Source organism: Hetaerina americana, unplaced genomic scaffold (assembly GCF_022747635.1).
Source record: "Hetaerina americana unplaced genomic scaffold, ioHetAmer1.1.p SCAF_6, whole genome shotgun sequence".
NCBI classification, from domain to species: domain Eukaryota; kingdom Metazoa; phylum Arthropoda; class Insecta; order Odonata; family Calopterygidae; genus Hetaerina; species Hetaerina americana.
This window is the reverse complement of record NW_027287205.1, coordinates 90484257-90510077: the sequence shown is the minus strand read 5'-3', so window position 1 is coordinate 90510077 and position 25821 is coordinate 90484257. Positions and strand designations below refer to the sequence as shown.

Sequence of the window (25821 nt, the reverse complement as noted above, 5' to 3'; positions counted from 1 at the left end):
TCGACGTTGAACGTCATCATCAGGTGGTCCTCATAGAAGCACGCTGGCTATATATACCTTCTGATCATAGGAGGGGGGGGTTGGTCAGAGAGGGAGGTCGGAGGGGTAAAAAAGGTTACAATGTAGCTGGGAAGAAAAGAGAATTACATTTTTGATTTAGAAGAGTGGTAGGTCTAGGAGTGGGGAGTGGGAGGGATACAAAATTTCGTTGGCAAGATCATCTTTCCAACGGACACATTTCAAAATTTCTAACTGCTCCAAAGCATCGAGCCTTTGACCTTTTTCTTCAAAATGAATAATTTTTGTCACAAAGTCACTTTTGTGATCACTTTCGATGAGGTGTTTTGCAAAGAGGGATGTTATGTTCTTATTTTTTACACATGTTTGGTGTTCTTTAATCCTTTCTTTAAATTTCCGTCCTGTTTGTCCAATATACTTTGTGCTACAATCCGAGCACTTTAACTCATACACTCCACTCCTCTCGTTTTCGGGGACTTTGTCTTTAGTGTGAAGTAAAGTGTGTGGAATAAAAGTAAATAAAGTAAATAAAGTGTGTGGAATTACAAAGTCAATTATTTCATTACATTTCAATATGTTATGCAAATTCCACAAAGTTACGCCTGAGACAACAAAAATTCAATTATCATAGTTAAGTACAGAGGTATGTGATATAACGCACAGGTCTCTAATGCCAAAGATTTACCATGCCTATTGGTTAATACCACAACATTTAGAAATGTAGGGATGGTAACAGCATTATCCACTGATAGTGTGTCAAAAATGAGCTGTTGTCATCCAGGAGGGTTAGAATCAAAGCTCGCCCAGAGATTATGGGAAAAATGGGTCCATGACAACCAAGAAAGTGAAGAAAATAGTGACTACAATAAATTATTCTCAACAACAACCCCCCAGTTTCTTTGATTTTCATTGTTTTGGATCAACTTTCAGCTCCACATTTTCATTAGTGTTGGAGTCGCCCCAAGCCATTGAATGTTACACAGAGAGATCATAACAGTTGGGGCACTGTTTTACAACAATTTTGCTGTACCTTTATATGATTTCCATTCCTCATATTCCACTTGATGACTGAATCTCATCAAAATCATTACACCAGGGATCATGGTACAATTTTCCATTTATCATGAACAATCTTACATAAGAAGCATATCCAATTAGAATTCTTTCTTAATTAACTTACTTTTACAACACTTAATGACAACTCTCATGATGCTTACTACTCAAGATGATGGACTTGAAACATTAATATTTAAACTTTCAGTTAGCCTTTACATAACATCCCTATGAAAGAGTAATTAAAGACAAAAGCCTAGGCCTCTTTCAAAAAAATCCACACAAATCTCCAGCACTACACCCAAGGGAAACTTCATCAATTCTATTTAAAGACTAACAGATTATTTGCTGCTCTCAGCTGATTTTTTTCCAATTCAATTTCACAGAGATATCATATGGAAACACAAGACTAACTTAATTTTATCAAGCTAATACTTGAACAACCTCGTCGCCATTCCAAAAAATTTTAAAATAAAAAGGAAATAAAATGTCATACAACTATTGTAAAGAAACTGCTTTTACTTCCTTCTTTAAAAAGATTAATCAAAATGTGACTATAACACCAAAATTGAAAAAAAAAATTACCATGAAGCAGAATAAAATTGTGTGGGAAATGACGCATGCAATATAGGGTTAAATGAACTATTAAAAGAAGTAATTTTCTGTTTCCAAAACAAAGTCTTCATTTTTTATATGAGAGAGACACACTTTCAAGATTGGTACCTCCATCAACCGGCATGAATTGCATATTATATTTTTATTCAGAAGTGTAACTTCAGTCCTCAAAAATTGGTCTATTCGTAAATGTTTACAGACAAATCTTTTTTTTAATAAGTAATTAAATTTTATGAAAAAATTAACTAAACCCATTTTTCAATCGGCAATATCATTGAAATAATGAAACATTAGTTTACTATTCCTTTTTGTAATTTCACCACCATACCACATGGAATTCTCCATCAACTTCAACAGTACGGCATCAAATGATGATAACACAAAACTTTGTCATCTGTCAGATGTGTGGGGGCATTTAAGCATATTTCGGTAAAACAGATTGCAACTTATACGATCCAACCCAACAAAAGCTCATTGTGACAGCAAAAAAGAAATGAAAAATATTCCTATATATATACACACACACACACACAGGCGCGGGTGTGCACTCCTCATGCATGCGTACGTGCGTGCGTGGTGGATCTGCCAACCCTCCTTAAATCATCTCATTCCCCCCTTCCCTGCTTCCCACAACTCCCTACCCAAATCCACGAGCGGCACAAGAGGTGAGACAGCCCACAACCTTCCCATGCATACTATCCAAAGCCCACCACTCCAACTACCCAATAGCCACACCATTCCCCCTCCCACCTCCATTCACCTTTCATATTTTTCCTGGTGGACTTGTTGTTTCTACATCTACTCAGCATATTACTATCATTTTTAAATGCCTACTTTTCCTATCAACGCATATCGCTAACATAGTTATTTTTGATCCAGGTACGCAATAATCAATACAGCACAGAACATACACCATGCCATAAGATATTTTCAAATGTTCCTCGACAAAGTCAAGAGGTTACAAAGAGGTGAAGAAAGAAAAAATTAATTTTTGAGAATTTGCATCTATAGATAAAATTGTCCACCAAGATGCAACCTCAACCAAATGACTCATTACAAACATGGTATCACCCAATGAAAATTTTCAATACACTTCTAATTCATTTTTATATTAGAATTCATGCCATGAAAATCATACAACTCAAAAAAGTGTGCAATAAATCATTACTTCTTGTTTCCCAGTTGATACCCTTTCATCTACGATGAAAACTACCGACAGCTCAACCATTCTGAAAATCAAAGGACCTCAACTACAAGCGATTTTTTGTTATGGAATATTGAGTTCTCATTTTATTCCATGGCAGGTTAACATTATTTTATAAATTAATTCTACACAATAATTCACTGAGTAACAATGAAGTGCTACACTTAACATGCAACTACTGAGGTAGTTACTCTTAAAAAAGTGATCAAAGGGAAAAACCTTCACCATTACACTATCCTGACAGTCATTGGCATTTGCTTAAAAGTGATCATAAAATTTCCAGTTCGAAAAATGAGATCTTGACCTATGTAGCAATTGATTTTCAACAGAAAAGTTCTAAATTTTCAAGTACTTGCATTAATAAACTCAATTATTTATAAAAAAATTAAACCCTTTTCCCGACTCATAAACCATAATTAAATGTACCAATCATGTTCATGCAAAGAGCTTATGCAGAGTGATTTGCAGGGAAATTGATCCCATGCCACTGAAGACTCCATGCACGTCAAGGGTTTCATGCACACAGCCAAGTGAACAATTTCCTCAATCGATCATTGGGTATCTAGGTACATGGGATAGCATGGAGAAAGAATTAGCTATTTCAAAAGTTCGTCACATCTGCTAAGTGTTGTTTGGATGGTTATTGAATTACATATATCATGCGACAATAATTATTCATAATTACAAATCTTTGGCTGGAATAATGATGGAATGCTCACAATTATTTTCAACCGCATTTTTCATAACTTGTACATTCAATAAATATTTTAGCACATTACAGCAGTGCTGTTTCCTGCAACACCTTAATATGCCACCGGTTGGACACTGCTGGACTCAAATCCACTGCTCTCTCTACTGCTGCTGGATGTGTGGTTTCTGAGAATTTTTGTGAACTTACAAGGGTTTTATGAAACGTTTCTGATCTCAACATGAAGAGATCAATACTTCAGCCAAAGTTTGGGACGTGTGTGCATGTGTTGAAAGGTACACACCACAACTTCAGCATTTTAGACACTCAGTTATTTGGAAATCATCAGTGAGTCATCATTAGGGTTTTGGTGAAAATGAAAAAAAAAAACGAGTGTCAAGCAATCATTAATTATTTGCTTTTGAAGGGCAACACATAACCACAAATCAAATACGAATTGGATGCTGAGTTTGGGGACTCTACAGAATCATTTCATCCATGAAATTTTGAGCAGCTAAATTTAAACATGGCTGTACCAGCTTGGCCAATCATGAGCATTCTGGCCAGTCAAAAACTGCGACAAAAACACAGATAACATCAGAAAAGTTATCCAAATGGTACTGAACGGTTGTTGAATTACGGTTAGAGAGAGAGAGCCTATGGCCGCCATAACAAAAGAACACGTTTGCCATATATTGACTGAAGAATTGGACATGCGTAAGCTATCCACGCGTTAAGTGCTACGTATGCTCACTTAGGACCAAAATCGTATTCAAATGAAAATTTCAAAGGGTTGGAGTGGTTTCAGCGAGGCGAGTCAGCTCTTTTGCACCAATTCATAACTACGGATGAAACATGCACCCACTACAACACTCCCAAGATGAAAGAGCGGTCAAAACAGAATACTGCACAGGGTGAGACTGCTCGGAAAAAAGGCAAAGACTGTTCCATTGGTCGGGAAAGTGATGGAGCCTGTTTTTTGGGATAGTCACAGAATCGCATAATCGATTATCATAAAAAAGGTAAGACAAAAATGAGTGAGTATTGCTCATCATCACTTGACAAGCTGAAGGCAGAAATCATATGAAGGAGAAGAAATTGTTTTTCCATACGGACAATGCACCTGCTCACACTTGGGCGGTCACCATGGCCATAACTCACAAATTGGCACTTTGAATTGGTTGACCACTCAATCTATTCTCCAGCACTTTTCCCTGTTTCCTGATGTTTCGTTTGGAGGACATACATTTTCATCAGATGAAGGGGTTATTGCAAATGTCAATGCCTATCCTGCGGAGAAAGGCCTTGTCTTTGTGCATGTGTTTTACTGGATATAGCAGCTAAAGCTGTGGCAAAGTGCAAAATATGTGAGTCTTTCATAGGTCCTGAGAAAAAATAAGAGGTGGCGCTTGTAGTACTGGAAAAGGTTTGCTTTTAATAAGCCTCATATCTCAATGGTTTGCAGTTAAAACCCTTATTTACATGATCAAAATTTACATTTCCCCACAATTTTATCAGGTCCTATATAATTCCTTACGATTCAATGGTTGTGGAACCACATATTTACACAATTTAATTTTGGGTTTCACAACCAGAGAAAAAATTTACACATTCTAAAGCAGTTACTCATGCTCATATCATTGAAAAGCCTCCTCGACTTTGTTTACTACAAAAACCCTTTAAAGAAGATGATAGGGACCAGTAACGTGAGCATAATTAGGGAATACAGTAAAACTCATTTATAATAGTTCCGCATGAAATAAAATCCCACATATAATGAGGTGAGCTCTCCATCTCTTGGAAATTTCCTGTGGTCGCACATGATAATTATTCTGCTCATAACGTGAGATGAAATCCCCACCATTGCCAACTTTTCTTCGGCCCCTTGGCCAATCATTACCACTTTGTGATGAAATTCCCACCATTTCCATCTCCTCACCACCCCTTCCCACATCATCACTTATTCTCACTCATGGTCATCACTTTATCTTCCCACTGCTGCTGCTCAGCTAATTCTGACTTTCAGCTGTTCGATGAAGAGAAAAACTTCATTGAGAACTCCTACGTGCGCTGTGAAATTTCTTTAAGGATTTTAAAATTAACAATCTGGTATTTTAATTAACTAAATTGATGAAATTTAATGCAAAAACACCCTGCAAAAAGAACAGCAATATGTGGCTCGTCAAGCATCTCCATCTGCGTTGCTCATCTATTTCAAACTTTGGAAAACAATAGCCAATAGTAAGTGGGCGTTTTGCAGGGTCTGGAGCTGCAAAGGCAGCATTTTCAATGCCGTGAATCATCCTGAACACTTAACCATCCACTTTCTTCCTGGCTGATATATTGCTGAAAGGTTTTGGGTGCTTCCAACCCCCCTCTGCTCGAGTCAGTGGCGAGCATTCCTAATCACATTCATTTTCATTGTCTCCTGTGTCTCCGACCATGTCAAGGCCAAGACGGGAAAGGAGAACTTCCTTGAGAGTCAACACAGCTATATCCAAACCCAGTCCTCCAACAACAGTGATTAGCCAAAATATACAATTGATCACATCCACAACATTTCTTGGCAACCATTTGGACTCCCAACTTGACACGGGAAACCCATATGAACTGCCTTTCAGGAAAATTAAGTTCGGAATGTTTACTTCGAAGAACTTTGGAGAACACGGAGGGCCAGGACATGCGACTAATGTTTTTCTATTGCCTTATCTATTCCTATATTACATATGGTTTCATTCTCTGGGGCTCCTCTCCTTCCTCCCGAGTCATCTTCAAACTGCAAAATAAGGCTATTCAAATATTTGCAACAAATCTTCCAATTTCATCTGCTATCCAATCTTTCAAGATTTTTGGCCTCTTACCACTTCCATCCATACATATTCTATCTCACAGTAACACGCATTAGACAGCATTCGTCTGTCTTCCTCACACTATTCCTCGCCACCACCAGTCACTACCCAGACAAACCTGCACATCATATGCGATCAAACCAAAGCTATAAAGCCTAGGACCTAAGTCTATGGGACTAAAACTATACCATAATTACCATGGAAATACAAAGACAGAGATAGTTGTAACAATTTTAAATTCAAATAAAAAATTTTCTATCTGAGAAAAATTATCATAGTGCGTTGGGATTTGTTGATGACAAAATATTACGCATATGTGCAATATATAACTAATGTACATGAACTGTGTGTATATGATAAAAATAAATTATTCTCTCTCTACATATAAATGCCCTGAATTCCTAGGTTTTTATCAGGTGTCCTCCAATCTTTGAGCAAATAAAATTATTATCATTAAATACCAATAAATGTTGAAAAACACAAAAATGACCACATTGAAAAACATATCACCTATTAAAAATTTGTAGCATGATATCACAGCAAGTTGAGAGCACAACTGATAGGACTTATAAGATTAAAATAAAGTGCTTAAGGATTAATAGAACCGTGCTAAATCAAGAATTTTCAACATGAAAGAAGTTTTATTTTTATTAAAACACATCTTAACAAATAACATGCGAAACGGAGATGGTATAATGCATAAACCACAAAATTAGATTCAAAACTTCCAGGTTAGTCATGACTTAAAGAGGGCTATTACAAACTGCTTACTGCCTGCGGTATGATACCATCCGAAATGAGTCTCACCATCCCGAGTAATTATGAAAGACAAGAATGACTGGGCCGGAAGTGACTCTCAATACCTTCAGCGATTACGAACAACCTTCAGATGGAGCGTTACCATGCTAACGGGTTCGAGTGACACCGCAGCCAAAGCACCCTGCCTTTGAAACGCTAACTGGCCACTTTTTCCACACGGCAGCAGTGGTTTCACATCTGTGATCTTCACCAAGTGCACTCAAAAATCATTAAATTTGGGCTTAGGAGTGCATTGAACACTATTACTTTGCACTAAAAATGACCATCACGGTTAAGTAAAAGCAGGTGAAAGCAATATTGGTTCTTCTAAAGTATTTGTCGTAAGAACTAAACTGAGCTTATCCATTTTATCAATGACATGTATTATTACAAGAAAAACATAATTGCACTTTAGATTTTTTTGTAACGTACAATGCATTTCAGTTCATCGAACCACCTTCAGGTACAAGACAAGATTCAAATTGCAATACATCCTATTTATACCACAGAGGTAGAAGTTTCAAGACTAGAATAAAAGAAAATTGAAAGATGCTGGAGGACTCTTGATGAAGCGTCATTCCTAGCTAAGCATCAACTAAAATCATCCCACTCAGGTAAATTCAATCCTGAGATCCTATGCTACGAAAATAAGGGCAAAAGACTTGATATTTTAGAGTGTGGTACACCATTGTGTAGTCAAATTGTGCAGCCAAATCTATTGCTTTAACTTTCTTTGCAATAATCAAACATTTTAACTGATAAGCAAAGGCAGGCATTCAAGAAAACAGTTAAATGGTATCTTTTTGAAAAAGGGGTTTCTTGTTTAGTGTGATCTCATGGGGGCAATTCCCATACGTATCTATCAAACTCAATGTGATTAAACCAAGGGAAACATGGTACAATGATTTTTCTATATAATACAGTAAGGGATTTCCCGATATAAAATACTTAGAATAGCAATTCATCAAGCATTATTTGAAGAGGGTAAATGTTTTGTAGATAATTTTGCTTCGGTTGAATCCTTTGTACTGTTTTGGGAAACAACTAGGAAAACTGGCTCAGGTGAACTTAACCGTGCATTCACACAAAGCATGATAATGCAATTGAATGAGCTGAAGACTCAAATGAATGTGATTAAAGAACATATATTGCCTACAAGGCCTCCCCCTTAAAAAGTAGGATTTACATTGTTGTCTTGGAAATGGAAAATTCAATAATTAACACCATTTGTGAGACCCGATCTATTCCTCAAATTGGAATACTGCAGTTGACATTTCCTTTCTTATACTCCAGAAATCTCTCTGTTCAACATCTATCAAAAGACGTGCTAAATCCTGTCTCTCCCTTAGATAAATCATTCAATCAGTGATGATAGCTTTCAGCTATGATGAAAAATTTTCAGTTATTTTTCCCCTCACCCTTTCACATTGGCACTAAGTTTTGCGATGGATAGATAAACAAGTCAAGGACAAAACCTGTGAAATAATCTTTCATGAAGCATCTTTCCATTGTTTTCTACATGGACATTAGTGGAGTGTGTCGGTGGAGAAGCTTCAATCAATAATACAACCCATTTTCCCCAGAGAATTTCCTTTAGGTGAAATTCATACAACCATGTAAGTGACAATTGATGCTAAAAAATCATAGTTCACTTTACCTTTCTTTCATCGGAAAATGAATGTCTGTCAATGTTTTTTCTTCTAAGAATTCACTCATTCTACTGCCTTCTCCACTCCATCCATAGATCAACAATTTTACACATGTTAGTTTGGTATTGGTTGTCAAGTCAGTGATTTTTACCGAATAAATATATACAAAACTATTTCTTTAAGTTTCTGCATACCATTTTGGTCTGCTAATTGAAGGCCCACAATTGACTAATATCATTTTTGGATCATATGAATGTGATTGTTTTCATACATACAAAGCTTCCGGTTACCATTAAAATGCGACCCCTAAAGTAAACACCTGGACCGGCGGTGTGACTCCGGCCCCCTCGCTCATAATAACAGCAGGCGGAAGTGTGACATCAGTAAACTCTGCCTGATGGAGTGACTCCACTGTAGTACATAAAAATCCTCTTAGCTCATAGTTTGAACCATTTATTATTTCATATCAGACAGCATACCTCACAAAACAGTTGATAGTGTGTACTTCTTAAATGACGCTTACTGGATGCCATTATTATTACCAATCAACATATCATTTCCATGTACTCTTGAGTCGATGTAATAACAAACTATTGCAACTGGTTACAGTATAGGTATGCAATAATGAATACATCTTTGTGAATACATAATGAGAATTAGGCAAGTACACCAAACAAGATTTCAAAAAATGGGAGACCATCCAGGCCATGTCAGCCACAGGGTTTCACCACTCGACATATCAACATTCGTCAGGATGCACAGACATCTATCACCTTTAATCATTATGCCATACATCAAGCTAATCCATGTCACATTATAAACTCATGCCCTTTAGTTTAAATATATTACGCTCAAAACAAATTAGGTCGATAAGTGAAGAATACACTAATTGAACCTGTCCCATTTGTACTTCAGTTTTTGCCTCTCTGAAACTAACAGTTTATCAAAGCTGGCGAAAGGGATCAAGTCCAGAATTTTAACTTTTCAATTAAAGTATCATGCTTTCCTATTGCAGTGAATGATTAGATAATTTAGATAAGGAAGTTCATCATCTATCGTATTCCTTCAAAGTCTGCGTACACGTGCGTTATACTTTTGATATCATATACTAGCTTCATGAATCAGCGTTGACTGCACACCATTCAAAATGCACTATGAAATGCTGATGCATGAAATCTACGAGTGATGTCCATTCAGAAGTCAAGTGATGAGTGCCTATCCTTAGTTTGAAATGCCTTCACACTCGATGAATTTCTTGAAGGGCCATCGCATTGATTAAATTTTGCACTTGGGGGCACATGCACACGTATTAGTAGAAGTTTTCATTCATCATAATCATATTTATAACATTTACAGAGTTGCTTCATCACGACACATCATGAATTGATCTCAGAAAAATGCGAACTAGCTTACTAACATAAAAACATGCAGTTTATAATTATAATCTAAAGACTTGTGGATCAAAATATGCATTCTGCTCAGTAATGCCAGAGTTTAGGTACCTATCTGCATTCCAAAAAGCATGTGGCATTCATCTATTGCATCAATCAGAGCATGCACACTAGTTAACGGCCATGCACACCAGCATACCAAAAAATACGCAATGTTGTTGAAGGGATGAGAATTAAGGAGTATACTAATGAAGGCAGAAGGAGTGGAAAAAATTACAAACAATAATAATAAAAGAAGATGAAAATTCAAGGATATGGAATGACAAGACATTCAATGATGCTTAGAAGAGAGATATGAGAGATGAAATGAGACATTTCAGAGAGAGAGAACACACACATCTCAAGGAGAGCGAGGATTGTAATGAAAGATGGCAATTTTACAATCAAGCCTTACTTCAAGACGACATCTCACAAAAACAAACTCCCTGCTTATTAGCATGAAATGGCACTGCATTAGGCATACATGACATTTCAATATCCAACCTCTTTACAACAGACTCGTCAATATTAAATTTCATAATATGTTGTTGTCGTTTAACAACAACAGAAATCCAAATATAATGCCTGCGTGCTCAAGAGAAAATTCCCAAAAACATTTTAACCAGCAAGTTTAATTCATTGGACAATTGGACCATTTTTTTTATAGATCCCCAGTAAAATAATCCAACAGGAACAAAAAGGTGGTGGGCCTCTAAATGAGAAAACTTCCTTTTCGGAGGCAGTCTAAAGAGAGAGTAAGGAACCATCCACTGCCCAAAGAGAGAGGTGTTCACCAATGAACAAGTGATACCCACATTCCTGCTTCGGTTAACGATTACAGTTTGCATCTTCCCTCCGGTTTTCTTCCTCCCCCGTATTATTACCAATAATTCCATGATACATAATGACACATACATGGTGATGAGAGTTTGGTCAACATTTTTTTACTTTTTCCATTCTTAAACATTTTTAATGCAAAGCATGAAGAATATTACAGCTACACTGTATTTGCTAAAAATCTATAAGATTCTGTCGTGTTAACTAAAGCCAACTAATTAAGCAAAGTGCAATTAAGTGTACATGTTATGACAGAATTAGCAGTAATTTTACATGCTTAAGAAGATAAAATTATGCTTCAGTAAGAAAGAAGTTCTAGGTTATTAAAGAGACAGACTAACAAGAGATGACCAACCATTATAAAGTTTGTCAGAATGTTTAAGCAAATATGAAAGCTAAAAATATTACTGAAGTTTCCCATCCTAATTTGAAATGTAACAGTATACAGTAAGTTTTGATAAAAAAAAGGCAAATTCCAATAATCAAAAACAATTTATTAATTGTCATTTGGAAACTATTTATGGTGGAGGAGTAAAGGATAACTGAAATTGTATTTTCTAGCAGCCCCAAAAAGAAATTATTAAATGACTACCATGACAGCAACAACAAAATGTCAGACTTGAATCCTTTTAAAATATTCCATCTTGGTCATTTTAAAAGTCACCTTCCCAATTTTAGCAATCTCACTTTCCTTGGAGTTGTATACGCTACAGAGCGTAGCTCCCAAATGGACACAGCTGACTTCCCAACTTCAGAATTCTCTTAATAAGTTGCTGCTGATAATCAGTCTCCTCTACACAACAATACTCCAGGGTCAATCAAGAGTGGTGTCATTAAGTGAAGAACAATGAATACGGACATAATTATACACGAGTCTCAGAAGCATACTACTACCTTTGCCTCAGGGGGTCTACGGGGGTTTCTAAGGTGGGGCGATCAGCTCTGCCGGCAGTCGAGATGGATGCAGACTTGATATGCCCCTTAGTGGGCCTGCGAGATGAGTAGGTGGCGGAAAAGGCATAGAAGGGAATGTGAACAACAAGAGTTTAGTGAGTGAGTGATGGCAACTGAAGTTGAGGCAAGAGGAAGACATCAGGGCAGGGTCAGGGGAGTGCACCATCCTGCAGCCCAAGGAGGCATTGGAGGGTAGGGTAGGGGGGAGGGCAGGGGGTGGGGAGTGGTGGCACCCGAGGGGGCACACAGGACGACGACGGGTAAGGAGGGCGACATGCAGTCGAACCTCAAATTTACGTCACGCCCACATTCACAAATTGAGGAGAATCAACAATTGTTTTATCACCTGGATTTCTTCACATTTTCTTTCATCTCCAAATATTCTGTCTATTACTTAGCATATTGATTCAAATAACCATGAACTAGAAAAGAGATCAAGGCATACTTCAATCAAATTTTAGCCTAAAATTGGTGAAGTATGCTGCTAGTACTTTAACCTTTAATTCAGCAAATATTTGAATTTTTTTCCCAAGTCAGTTGAAATAAAATACTAGCCATTGACCGACTTGAGTGGCTTACAGTACTGGACTCAAGTCACAAAGATTTAAAATGGTTAAAAGATATGAAAAAGGACACAGAAGACACAGAAGCTGCAAATCTTGTAAGTAGAAGAAGTGAATGTGGGGAACTTTGAGAAGGATAACCATTTGCAGTTCAAGTATAAGCACAGTGAAAAATATGAAGCTCCAAGAAATAGCAAGGAATGCGGCTTTTTACATTTATTTGCAATTTAATCAGACTAAGGAATATCAACAGGTCAGCGAAGAGGACACAGAGGTGACATATCTCCGAAGAGAAACATTGCCGAGAAGATGTCAAGTATCTTCCCATTGAGCATTCAGTTTGGAAACCATTGACAGATGCAGTGCATTGTCAGTGGCATGGGAGACTTACACAGGCAACTGATTGCAGGAAATACTTTATTCTTTAATGAATCTCTTTAGGTCATATGATTTTTACCTAAAATTTTATTCAACAGCATGAGAGATAGTTCTATTTGCAATAATAGTTCCAATTTGAATAAACAAATAGCTCATACAATTGTGCTGATAGCCATTACTTTATCATAACCCTTTGATGCAACTCCCTTTTTAAAAATCAAAATTAGATTTTGAAATTACTCTTTCCTTGACTGCAAATTAACATTTGACTTCCGCTGGTCCCAACCAGCACGTAAATTTAAGGTTTTACTGTATCCAAAAATACATTTACACACCTACCTCTCATTCAAACAGCGAGGGTATTGATGAAGCAATTTCTATTAAAGGCAGAATGAAGTGATGAGTGAATGTGGTTTGGGAAGAAAAACAATCAAAACAAAGAGAGTAAGAATAGATGGTTGGCTAAATGAAACACAAATGAAAGAAATGACCAAAATGATGATGCACAGGATTGACTTCATGCCCTGTGTCATTATGATATCGACAATTACCCGACAATACCAACCCCAGCTCAAATATATCCTAAGTCAATTACAATGATTCAAAAACAACACAGTAAATTGGATTCAAAGAACCAGGATCACAAGTGACACCAAATTTTCAATGGTGGAAGGAAAATGAACTTTGTCTAAATATTTATTCCCTTATGGATTTTCTCACGCACATTCCTCCCGAGCAAATGAAAAAACATGCAATTGTCAATATCATGAAGTGGAACTGGTCACGAAACACAAAAATATGCTCCATTTTTAAAAGAAACATCATCATTAAATGTTTGGGGAGGATACTTTTATATCAAATCAGAAACGAGAGAACTACCTTCTTATACATTCAACAACTAATGAGTTTTAAGATTGTCGGGAATGTATTATGCATCATGGACATATATTTCTCATATATATCACAAGGTGGGAAGACAAAGTACACTGCTTGAAAGAAGGGATTGAATGGTCAAATAGAATAAGGGACAAAATTAATACATAGAACAAGCAACACATGCAAATTCTTTTTTCAGGCCCAGCCTCAAAACAAAACGTTAGTAGTTTGCTCACGTTTGCCTCACAAACATTCATTTGTAGGTTTAAAAAAATCAAATGGCTTTGTTATGCCCAACAATATTTTCATTTGTTGAATTTACAATTATTACAGTTTAACATTGGAGAGTATTTGTATATTATTTTGATTTATATTTTTCATGCAATGCTTCTCCTAAAGGACAGTTTTACACTGCTAGATTCACTGCATAAAGTTGTATATGTAAGCAGCAAAAAAAGCAGAGGAAAATTACATCAATGTTAAAATTGTATGCATCGACAATTCCATGGGTACAAAAATTTACATCTTGGTATGCAATGAATCTTTTGTAATTGTATTGGAAAAAGTTTTTAGCAAACCTACAAAAAGAGATTAACACTTCTCAGGAATACACGCTAGCTACCTTTCATTAGAAATACAAAAAAGATAAATAAAAATTGAAAAGAACAAATATTCCCATGTAATTCATTAAAAGAACAGCAATCACAAGCAACAGTAAAATTCATACATTTAAAAAAAGTCCAATGACCAAGCAGTCTTGTCAGTTACCAGAACTAAAAACTAACAGTTTCATCTCGAGAATGGCTGCTTAAATTTGATAGCTTATAATTTATGTACACACTATTACTTTAATAAATTAATGATGTGGTCAGAGTATATTTCATCAAAGTTGTATGGATAAAAATCATTTTGAGACAGTTTTGCAAAGCAGTAATTGGATCAGTTAACCAGAAAAGCACTTACCTTGATGAGGAATCCACTAGAGCATTAGTTATTTCATTGGACGATGCCTTGGCCTCGTGCGAAATCGTGCTCCGTCGACCAACAGATCCACCAGGCACCAATGTGCGATTTCCAGTCATTGTGTTTGATTTGGTTGCTATGCGAGGTTTGCCTGGACTTGCCCCGCTGCCCACTGCACCATGGGGGAAAAGCCACACCATTAATCTTAGTTTAAGGGCAAATGATGATTAAGCACCAAGAGAATATGGGTGCACACACATTTCTTTGACTAGTTAATAAACTTACAAAATTTAGGTATGCCTAACAGTTCAAATTCATGAAATGCCTCCATTTTTCCATCCATCATAGACTTGGATTTACATTACTTTTTGGCATCTCTCGCATTAGTCCACAGGTAAGCACACATATTTACTCCTTCGTTGCATTAAAACATGCATTATTTGGATAAATACTCAATACATAGCAAACAAATACTCTTTTAAATCATTTTCCCCATTGCTGAATTTGGTATTTTCTTTGATTTTTCATTAGTCCATAGTATAGGACATTCTATCAATTTAACCATACTCCCAGCAGGAGCTGTGCAAAGCCCTTGCTTCTTGCTTTCTCTAGGTAACACCAAAAAACTACTAGATCATTAAGCATTAAAATTAAGGAAACTAAGATCAAATCCAAAGGATAGAATTGATTGTCATTCAATGAATGAAATATCAACACCATGATAAGTCAATGCATACAAAAAGTTCTCATATTCATTTCCTTAACAACTTAGCACTTTTCCCCAAAAAAATAAACAAGATTATTATTTACAATTCTTTATCCCCCCTATTCATGTGAGATTCCCTACCATTTAAAAAGGCCCACTGCTATGTAATGCACAGGCTAATTTGTGAGTAAACCTGATGAGAGGAATGATGGAAGAGATATACAATTCCCATCGCAAACATCCAGCACCATTTCCTTCACCATGAAGGTGCAGCATGTCTGCAAGAGACAACATCAAACCGCTGCAGTGCACCAAAGTTCAAAGGACATTCGCGTACATGAACGTTTGAATACATCAACACAGTGGTACAAATCGAAACATACAAAGTTCCTTATCCAAACTGATTTTTTCAGATGAAACAGGCCAATAGTTACATTTTTGCCATGAACAATTGGTTTATTGACAAATAAAGAAGTACCGCTTGCCATTACTCATTTCCTTGAGCTATCTGAAAGAGGTTTGTAATGAGTTGCTCAGGAGAAGAAAGGTTCAAATGCTGTGCAATTCATTCGTGCATCACACAAATTGGCAAATCATGAATGCCTAGCACTGATCTCCGGTTCAACCCCTTACTTGTTTACTTCCCTCACTTTAAAAGCCCCTCACACAAGCAAGGGAGAAAACAAGAACACCGTGCACTGAGAGGGCACACCACAACAAAGGAGTATCACATCCATCCATTTCCTACACCAGCTCTTCAGCGGAAAATGTCATTTCCTTCACTTCACTCTTAAAAAGTGGTACAAGGTAAAATAACCAAAGTAAATGAGCTAAAAAGCTCAATGGCACATAAGAAGCTGAACTGCCCTAACCATGATTACCACTTGACTAAGTTGAAATTAAAAACTCCCATTCAAATAATTATGATTCAAGAAAATGGGGTAACAAATCAAGAAAGCAAATTTTAATTGATATTATCATGAACCTTACAGCTCTTTTCAGATGATTCGTATTTCCACACCTACACTCTGCTGCTATAATTTACTTAAGAAACTCCCCCATAAAGAGTCATGACTTTGCATTAAATAAGTTGCTAGTACACCCAATGTTGGGTATTAAATTCTCATTCCATTGCACATCATCCTGGAGAATTCAGCAATCATGAATGGAAGCAATTCAATTCCTGCCACCAATGGCATGGCACGCACTCAGTCACAATTTTCAAGTTCTTCATCAAACTGTTGGAAAAAAATTGACTTGTTCCATTCAGTCATCAACTCCAACAAAACGCAACAATTTCAGAGGGTAAAAGTCATTCACCTTGACCGGGATCCCTCGATGTTTTGCTGCGTGCTTTGGCCAGTTAAAATACTAGAGGCATCCTCTTAAAATCTGAAATTGTGTGGGCTTCACAGGAACAACATGTTCTGACGAAACACCGCACATATAATGTCACAGGCATTCGTAGGCAAATGATTTTCACACTCTGACATTGTTGCATTGAAATGCATATTAGCAGATGACTCCATTAAATGTTACTGCAGCGGTATCTCCCGTAGTTTCTTGGAAGCTTCAACACAGAATATTTGAGAGCAGTGAAAAAACTGAGGCTTTCATCTTGCTTTGTGTGGTACATGGAAAGTGTCAGTTCCTGGGTTTACAGCCACTTTACTACATGCAATAATACTACAGGTAATTAATTCAAGCTCTTTTTCATATTCACTTATTGGAGATGCTCAAATCTTTATTTTTACATTGAAATTTGCCCACTAAAATGTTTTGCAGCAGTTGATAGCCCAGTACTCGTGTTTCCTTTTCAAAAAATACTTATACTCTGGTACTATTTCGATAACAAGGCACCATTATTACCAAGACAAACAAATATCACTGTAAATATGCATGCTGATGAGATACCATAACAGGTCAAATTTGACATTCATATGATCAAGATTATTCCTTTAAACCTTCAGACAACAACCTTTTTTTCTACTTTTTACCTCAATTAAATGTCGTTTGAACAGATTTTGATACTTTTACACAAAGAGGAATCTTCTTAAGTAAGTGTTCAATTTATTTAAGGTCAGCCTTGCCCACTGATGCACAGATAAATTGTGACATTGAACTTCCCATCACGCCCACGAAAAGGGTACACAAAATGTTTTATAGGCTGTTTCCAAGGTTTCAGACCAGGACTAGGAAAGTATGCTGCCAGGGATCATCCTAGCACAACAAAGAGTCCAATTTAATGAGAAAATTGATGGAATCTGAAAAATAACCGTAAACAGTCACAACATCAAATTTCAACACCAAAAATATGTTCCCCGACTCCCGAAAACGTTTTATTTTTTTAGAACAAAGAAAAAATATGCCAGGAATTCCATGTATGAAGAATTACCAGAAGTGGTTCCTAAGGACTAGATTGTCAAATATCCCCACGAATGGCTTGGTATCATTGTAAGAGAGAAAGTATTGCATTTTGCCACAATATTGATTGGGGATTAGAAATTTCACAGCGTGCCATGGTTGGCAGCATAGGTCTTGAAATAGGCACATTCAAGGCTGTGTGCGGTAAAAGTAGAAGCGTTGGGGTCAAAACTATCACTCGGTGGAAGTAGTCAGAATGAAATTAACTTCTTGAAGGCTTCAAGATCAAAAGATATTTCCGAAGCAGACGAGAGGGCTACTATTTTTAAATGTGCCGCCAGCAAAAACGCTGCTTCAGATGGGGATACTGTCAAGGAGGGGTGCTGAGCAAACAACGACCCACTGTCACATAAATCACAAATGCAGATGGAAGCGAGAAGTGAGCCTTGGCCACTGGTGGTTATTATAGTGAGGTGCTTTAGGAGCATCCTAGGTCAAAAATGCAAAGATGTTGCCCAAAACAGCAAATTCCAAAGCATGAATGGACCCAGAAATATTTGAGGATTAGCCTCAGGCTCTGGATGCTACAATGGAGTGTCAGAAAAGGAAAATTCTTCTGCTCACTGATCATACACCGAATTTACATTTGAGAAATGTAAGGTTAGTATTCCTCCCTACAAATCATACTATTGAGTTCCAACCACTGGATTACCGGGTATGACTCCCTCATATAAGAAGCAATATCAAAGGGTGATGACACAGAAATTCATCTCTGCATGATTGTGGTGGGAATATAAAGGCAAATCACAAATGCACCTACTGCTTATCATAACATACCATGAGCTTGGAAGCAAGATAACGATTCTAGAAACTGCTTTAGGAAGACAGGCTTCTATTTTGATTATGATGAAGAAATTCCACTTCGTTGTCGTCCAATTCCATTCGTGATGATGATGCTATCGACAATCATGTCCACAGTTACACATGTCAAGTGAAAATTCTCCTTATCCCACTATTTGCATTTTCTCAAATTTCATACTTTCTTCCTGGGGTCCTTAGATAAGTGCAGGTAGGGTTTCATTTTTTTTTGGGTTTTGAAAGGCATTATACAATTGCAAATCAAAGGTTTGTTTATTGGACTCTCAGCACATGTGAGAGAACTCTGCAGCATCATTTAGAATCATGAAATTTTGAGCCGCTGAATTAAAATGTGGCCGTTTCAGCTTGGCCAATGACGAGCATTCCGGAGCTCCAAAACCTGCGACAACCACTGACAACATCGAACAAGTTCACCTAATGGCACCGGACAAGCATCGAATTAAGGTTGGAGAGATAGCAGAGGCTATGGGCATGTCAAAATGATGTGCTGTCATTGCATATTGACAGAAAAATTGAAAATGCTTAAGCTATTCACACATTGGGTGTTGTCACGTTTGCTTACTTCGGACCAAAATCTCATTTGAAAGAACAATTCCAAGGGGCCCTGTTGGAGTGGTTTCAGCAAAGCGAGTCACATCTTTGGCATCAATTCATAACTACAGATGAAACTAGGAGCCACCACTACACTCCCGAGATGAAAGAGCAGTCAAAACAGCAGACTGCATAGGGTGAGACTGCTCCGAAAAAGGTGAGGATGGTTCCGTCGGTCAAGAATGCAGAGGTGAATGTTTTTATGGGGCAGTCAGGTAATTGTGTTCATCAAATATCTTCAAAAAGGTAAAACAATAACAGGAGAGTACTGCGCACCATTGCTTGAGAAGCTGAGGGCAAAAATCGAAAAAAATGACCACATTTGAGAGAGAAAAACTTTCCCATTAGGACAGTAAGTCCAAGGACAAAGTATTTCTTTCATTCCTTTTCCAATATATTCCGGTCAACTGAAACAGTTACATTTCTGAATTTCTCACACAAATAAATTATAAAGTTTCCAAATTTTTAATCTGATTACAGTTGCGGAAGTAAATGAAATATGGGGATTGAGGTGGCTAACGTACTAGCTTTCCACCCAGAGGGCCCGGGTTTGAATCTTGTGGGCGGCTGATCTTTTTCAGTGGTATTCCGATCCCTACTTGAGGTGCTTTGTGGAGAGCACTTGGAGTGAGAATGCCATCCATCGGATGGAATGTTAAATTACAGACAGACATAGAACATGGCACCTTTCATTTAGAGTAGGCTAATACCAATGCCAGGTTTCCCTCCACCCTTCATCCTTTCCCATCCATCCCTAACGGTGCAAGTGACCTCATCAGTCGGTCGCCTCCCCTTAATCTACCACTACTATGAATGAAATACTGAATGCACTGCAACTGCACCTCACTAAGGGATTTAACCTCAACTTTAAACACCCATACTTCAGAAATCATTCCATGTATGAGGCTATAATTTTACGTGGTTATCGTACTCAAAAAAGCTTTGATAAACAGCAAATGCCATGGAAACCTGATTCGGGTGGTTTTGTGATTAGGTTGACTGGCATGGATTGACCGATTAGTGAAAGGATTCAATGTAGTCAATAAATATTACGATGACTCTAGAAGGATAGACAGCATTAAATCATTTAGGAATACAATACATGTTCACATCTATATATTATCTTATGGCCAAAACATAGTTATGACATTTTGTAGTTCTTTAGAGGAATGATGAGTTAGCATACTGAATGCAAAAACACTTGCATAATTTATGATACAATGTTCTTAATCGGTTTTATCATTAGACAACTTAGTCGAACTTGAAATTCTCATCCAGTTGGTGTCAAAGCCAACCGCTAAATGGGCAGAGTGCAGCTCTCTCAAATGGCTCTCTATTGTCATTGAACTTTAGCAAATTTCTATACTTTTGCTGCAATACCCTCCTTTAGGGCCGAGAAACAATCGAACTGATGTTATACACATATAATTACACCAATGGCTCATTTTTCTGTTCTTCCTTAGGGAATCTAGAAAATGATACATTACCATTGGCACGTTAACAACCACAACAAATAAAGATTGCAAATCAGGACCATCATGTTCGACTCACCAGAAGAGTCTGTGAAGCCAGAGGCAGCGACTGCAGCAGGCACGTTTGTGGTGTTCTTGGCGGCAGCTGTAGAAGATGCCGTGCGTGTAGAGGCCGAGCCTGAATTGAAGCGTGCAGTGTTCTCCTTGATGGTTGCGGAGTCCACCGTGTTCTGCCTCTTGAAGTTGCCTGCCGTGGCATTTGAGAGCAAGATGCCACCCCCTCCCCCAGTGCCAACTGCTGCCACTGCCGATGATGACGATGAGGTGGAAGTCGGCGTGGCCGCTGGCACAGCCGATGATGCCGCCACAGTGATGCCAGATGTCGTCGTTGTCGCTCCACCCGTTCCCCCACTGTTGCTCACCAGGGCGTGGTTGTGATTCGTGGCGTTGGTGGCGGCAGCTGCTGAGGGGGCTCCTGAGGGACAGAGAGTTTGTTGGAGGTCCTTTCACTCAACTTCATTTAAGATCACCGGCACAAGGATCTTAAATCTAAAGGGTATGCTACAAATCTTGAATTAATTTTAATGATTGGTTCCCATGGCAAAGTTCCCATTCAGATCCAGGTTCGATAAAAATCTTAGTGGTACAGCCCTAACAAATGGAATTGATCCAAACTACTCACATTTGTGAAATATGCTCGGAAATATAAGCAAGATAACATCCGGCAGTAAAACAGAATTGCCACTACTGTAATGCATTTCTAGCATCACTGACTATCTATCAATACTCACATGGATAATGGATTGTCATATTTATGTTTGAACGCCACAACAATATTACAATTGTTTCTTAGTTGACCCTGATCACATTGTCTCTGAGAGCCTAAGTGAAAACTATTCTCATCAAAGATCCATCTACAGCATAAAACTAAATTTCAAACATTTTGTTTAATTACTTGGGAGTTACAGCATACAGAACTACCCTAGTGTATTATTATCATGTACCTTCTGTTAAATCCAAAGAAGGAGAGACGAAAAACCTCCACTCCCTATGACAATAGTGTGGTTTTGTGTTGTTGCCTCCCACATCAAAGTACTACAGCTGTGAAAGTAATTGCTACATTACCAGCAATTTGACGAGCATTTTCATGTACCTCCCCTGCATTCCTCCATCTTTAGTCACCGCTTATAAAACACCCCATAGTGCAAAACTGTTCATAAATTAACGACAAAATCAGAGTTACAAATGGTTCCTCCAACAAGTATATTAAACAGCCAATTGAACATGTAGCCCAGCCCTTGGCTATTATTAATCAGTGTTTATTCCAATGTACATACTGCGAATTTCTCAACTATAAAGCACCATAATACCCGTCTTTAAAAGAGAAGAGTTATTCCAACCACCTATCACCCCATATTCCTAGTTCTCACTCCCTCCAAAGTATTCATGTCTGTCATCAAAGAATACTTACAAATATATTTTGAAAAATTTTTATAATAATATGTACATGAAAGCAGGTGGCGGTAGTCCAGGGAGTAGAGTGTTGGACTACTGACCGGAGGGTCCCGGGTTCGATTCCTGGGCAAGTCTCTGGGCACCTGCAGCTCCACCCAAGCTATGTGATTTTCCTCGTACCAGACCTTCCTGGGAAACCATAATCAGCACAGGGAAAGGAACTGGCCCCCCTACCCTGATGTGTGAATATTCACATGCCTTATAGGGCTTAGTACCGGGTGAACTCTACCATCACCTATCAAACCAACTTCCGGGTTGAATACTGTGTTAATGGTTTTTTTTATGCACATAAAAATAAATCATTCTTTCACATGCAATATGATTTTCAGGCAGCAGGTAGACCCTTTAGCACAAGTAGTGTTGACAAACACATTGTGCATTGCACAGCATATTTCACAAACAAGACTTCAGATCAATTACATTTAATAAGATTGCACCTCCAAGAGTTTCATTGAAAAAAAGGAACTGAATGAGAACTGGGATGAGAATCAAACCATCCCGACTGATTCATGTTGGTTTTAATGTACCATCAACATTCAAGTTTATCTTGAACAAAGGCCTCAAATTTGTAATTTATTTGATGAAGAAATCACAGTGCAGCCTTGCTTAACGAGCACCATGCCCACCCAGTGATTCACATGCGCAAAGATATTTTTTTCAGAAATGACTCCTTCCTCAAGTGACTTTCCACATAACGAATGATGAGTGGAGGGGGATTCCCAACATGGTTGCACACCTGCTGCTTCCCTTTGCGTTTACCACTCGTCCCACTGGCATCTTAAGTGTTCGCTGCTTGTGATCTCACATTTTTTAAAGCTTCTGTTCAGACATCATTTCTGATTTTTTTGCCAAATTTAACCACATTTTGGGCATACTTTTAACAATGTCCCCAAAAAACCACAAGAAGACAGCCATTAAGGACTGAAAATAAATATTAAAATGAACTAATAAAATCATTGAAAAGCAAGAACAAGGAATGTGAGTGGTCACCCGGAGTTGGAAAAAAAAATTATTTCCATCATGTAGCATTTATCTACCATCTATTCTCACTCCAATGATTGATACTCAGTTACTTGATTTCAAGATAAAGAATTTTCAACATTAACATTTATTTAGTTACTGAAACAACTAGAGTTTTGGAGACATTTTTACACAGTTCGATTTTCAATTGTTAATATTGACTCTCTTTAGGTAAATTTGGAATTCAGATATGCACAGAAGATTAATTTCCACATCCAGGGTGGAATGTGAACTTTCCTTCAGGCCGACTTTGCATGCTCTTTCTATTTCTATGTTGAAAAGGAAATTACCAGTAACAAGTCTGCAACTTGTTTTCTCCTGAGATGGGAGAAAGATGATTCTCTGAGAGAAAACGAGTCTCCCCCCAAGTCAGTAAATCATGAAGAAACTTACGGAAGACTGAAAGGAGAATATTTCACCTAAGTCATGAGAGGGAGTCCTTGAATTCTCCTTGGTTGAACCGAGTCTTTTGACAGTGACTTGTCAATGATCTCAGCTGTCAGTCGCCTCCCCTAAAAACAACTACTACAGACTTTTTAGGCAACCCTTGTTTGTTACAAATATCTTCCCCAGATAGACAAGTATTGATGAATTAGGTGACACAAAATCCAGCAGCATCCTCTGAACAAAAAATGTGCGGGTACTAATGCAGTGGTAGTTAAGCAGGTAGTCATTTCATGATATCACACGGTCGGCCCCATTGACTTAAACAACATGAATAACTCTTTCAAGGATTTACGCACACAACAGATGTGATGCCCATAATTTTTCACCTTCTTGCATAACACAAAACACTGAAAGCCACTAGCAAAGCATCAAGTCAAAATAATACCTAAGTTAGTCATTCATTTAAGATTCCAACGATGAAAATACGCAAGTCATTTTTCCATATGCAGTCCAATTTCTATTGTCTTGCAACACAATATTAATTCTTGGAGATTCCAGGCCTCACTCCTCAATCCCTGTTGTTTTCCAGGATTCTTCCCAAGGTTTTCCCAATCCTAATTTTCAAGAACTCAAGGACACGTCAAGACATCAGATCTACCATCATTGCCGAGGTGTAACAATATCAAGAGGCCCTCGGGTTTGTTGGACACAGACGAGGAGGAACTACATCTGTCAGAGGACTCACTTGGCGTCTCGCCGCCAGAGGACGCCCGCCTGCTGGGTTTGGAGTTGGTGGCAGAGCTTGAGCGGTGGACTCCCCGGTGGCCGTGGGATGGTGACTGCACACCACCACTGCTCCTGTCACCCCCACTCCCACTGCCTACCCCCACCGATGCTGGTGGGATGTTCCTAAGAGACAGCGAACTGCCAGAGCGGGACCCATCACTCTCCGGCTGCACAAAACAAATTGACAATATGCATCACTGGTGGCAAACACTCAAGAGAAAAAAATCACTCATCACTAATTGTACAGGGTACATATATTTTATGGGGGCTTGAAAAAATATTTCAAATAAAAGAAAATATTCACTACATCATCCTCCTTTTTTCTTTAAAAAGGTTGTTACATAAATTAATAAATTCACTGCCAATTCGTTTCAACATATTTTGTTATTTATATGGAAAAAGCTGATGAAGTTTGCCATGCCCAATTATCCAAACCATATGCACGTACTTATTTCATGAAAGCTACAGTTGAAAATAATTCATAATTATGAATGAAGTCATGCTGTCCAATACAGGGCTAATATCAAAAAAAAATTTCTCTTGCGATCAAAAATCTACCCGTCATTTCATGGTAATATTACAAGAAGACAATATTGTTCAACCTTTGAATTATTTTATGCTAGTAGTGCTCGAAGTTTTGAGAGGTGGTACCCACTGCATCAGCAATTTCATTGAGAACATCAAAATAGGGCTTCCAACAAACAAGAGTTTAACCACATGACAATTTAATCAATTTAGCATTTTAAAAATTTTGGTTTACACGTACGAAAGCTGCATATACAATGGAGGCCATGGCTATCCTGGTTGAATATACATCAAATTAGCATGCAAAGGATGAACAACTCTTCCTATACAGCTAGGCTGTCCTTATTCATGAATACTTTTCTTCAAGAAGTATTCCAAGTTCAAATTTACTTGGAAAGCTAGGATGTTCCCATTTATTCACTTACATAACAAAATACACAATTTCACTGGATATGGACAACTTCCAGAGGACATTACGAGAAAACATATGACAATTAAATAGCCTCGGCTAAGTTTTCCTATACACAAGATACCCACGACTGACAAACAAATGAATAAGAGACTGAATATCTAAAAATAATTTGAATTTAACAAGTACATAATATTGAAATTAATATAATGAATTTTGCACCATGTGTCATTCTACATTTTCATACGGCAAAGCAGATTTCAACCAAGATTTTTAGCATGAAAAATTTCAT

The 25821-nt window shown here is 37.7% G+C and overlaps 1 protein-coding gene across 1 annotated transcript in view; it reads right to left on the bottom strand.

The window, feature by feature from the left end:
- Positions 1–25821, bottom strand: part of LOC139694952 (serine/threonine-protein kinase MARK2-like) — a 137833-nt gene that overhangs the window by 17596 nt on the left and 94416 nt on the right. Inside the window, exons 11-14 of the mRNA XM_071593484.1 lie at positions 24555–24762; positions 20967–21362; positions 14876–15047; positions 12036–12131 (exon numbers count right to left, since the gene is read on the bottom strand). Coding sequence (XP_071449585.1) covers positions 12036–12131; positions 14876–15047; positions 20967–21362; positions 24555–24762 — 872 coding nt within the window. The remainder of the gene's footprint in view (positions 1–12035; positions 12132–14875; positions 15048–20966; positions 21363–24554; positions 24763–25821) is intronic.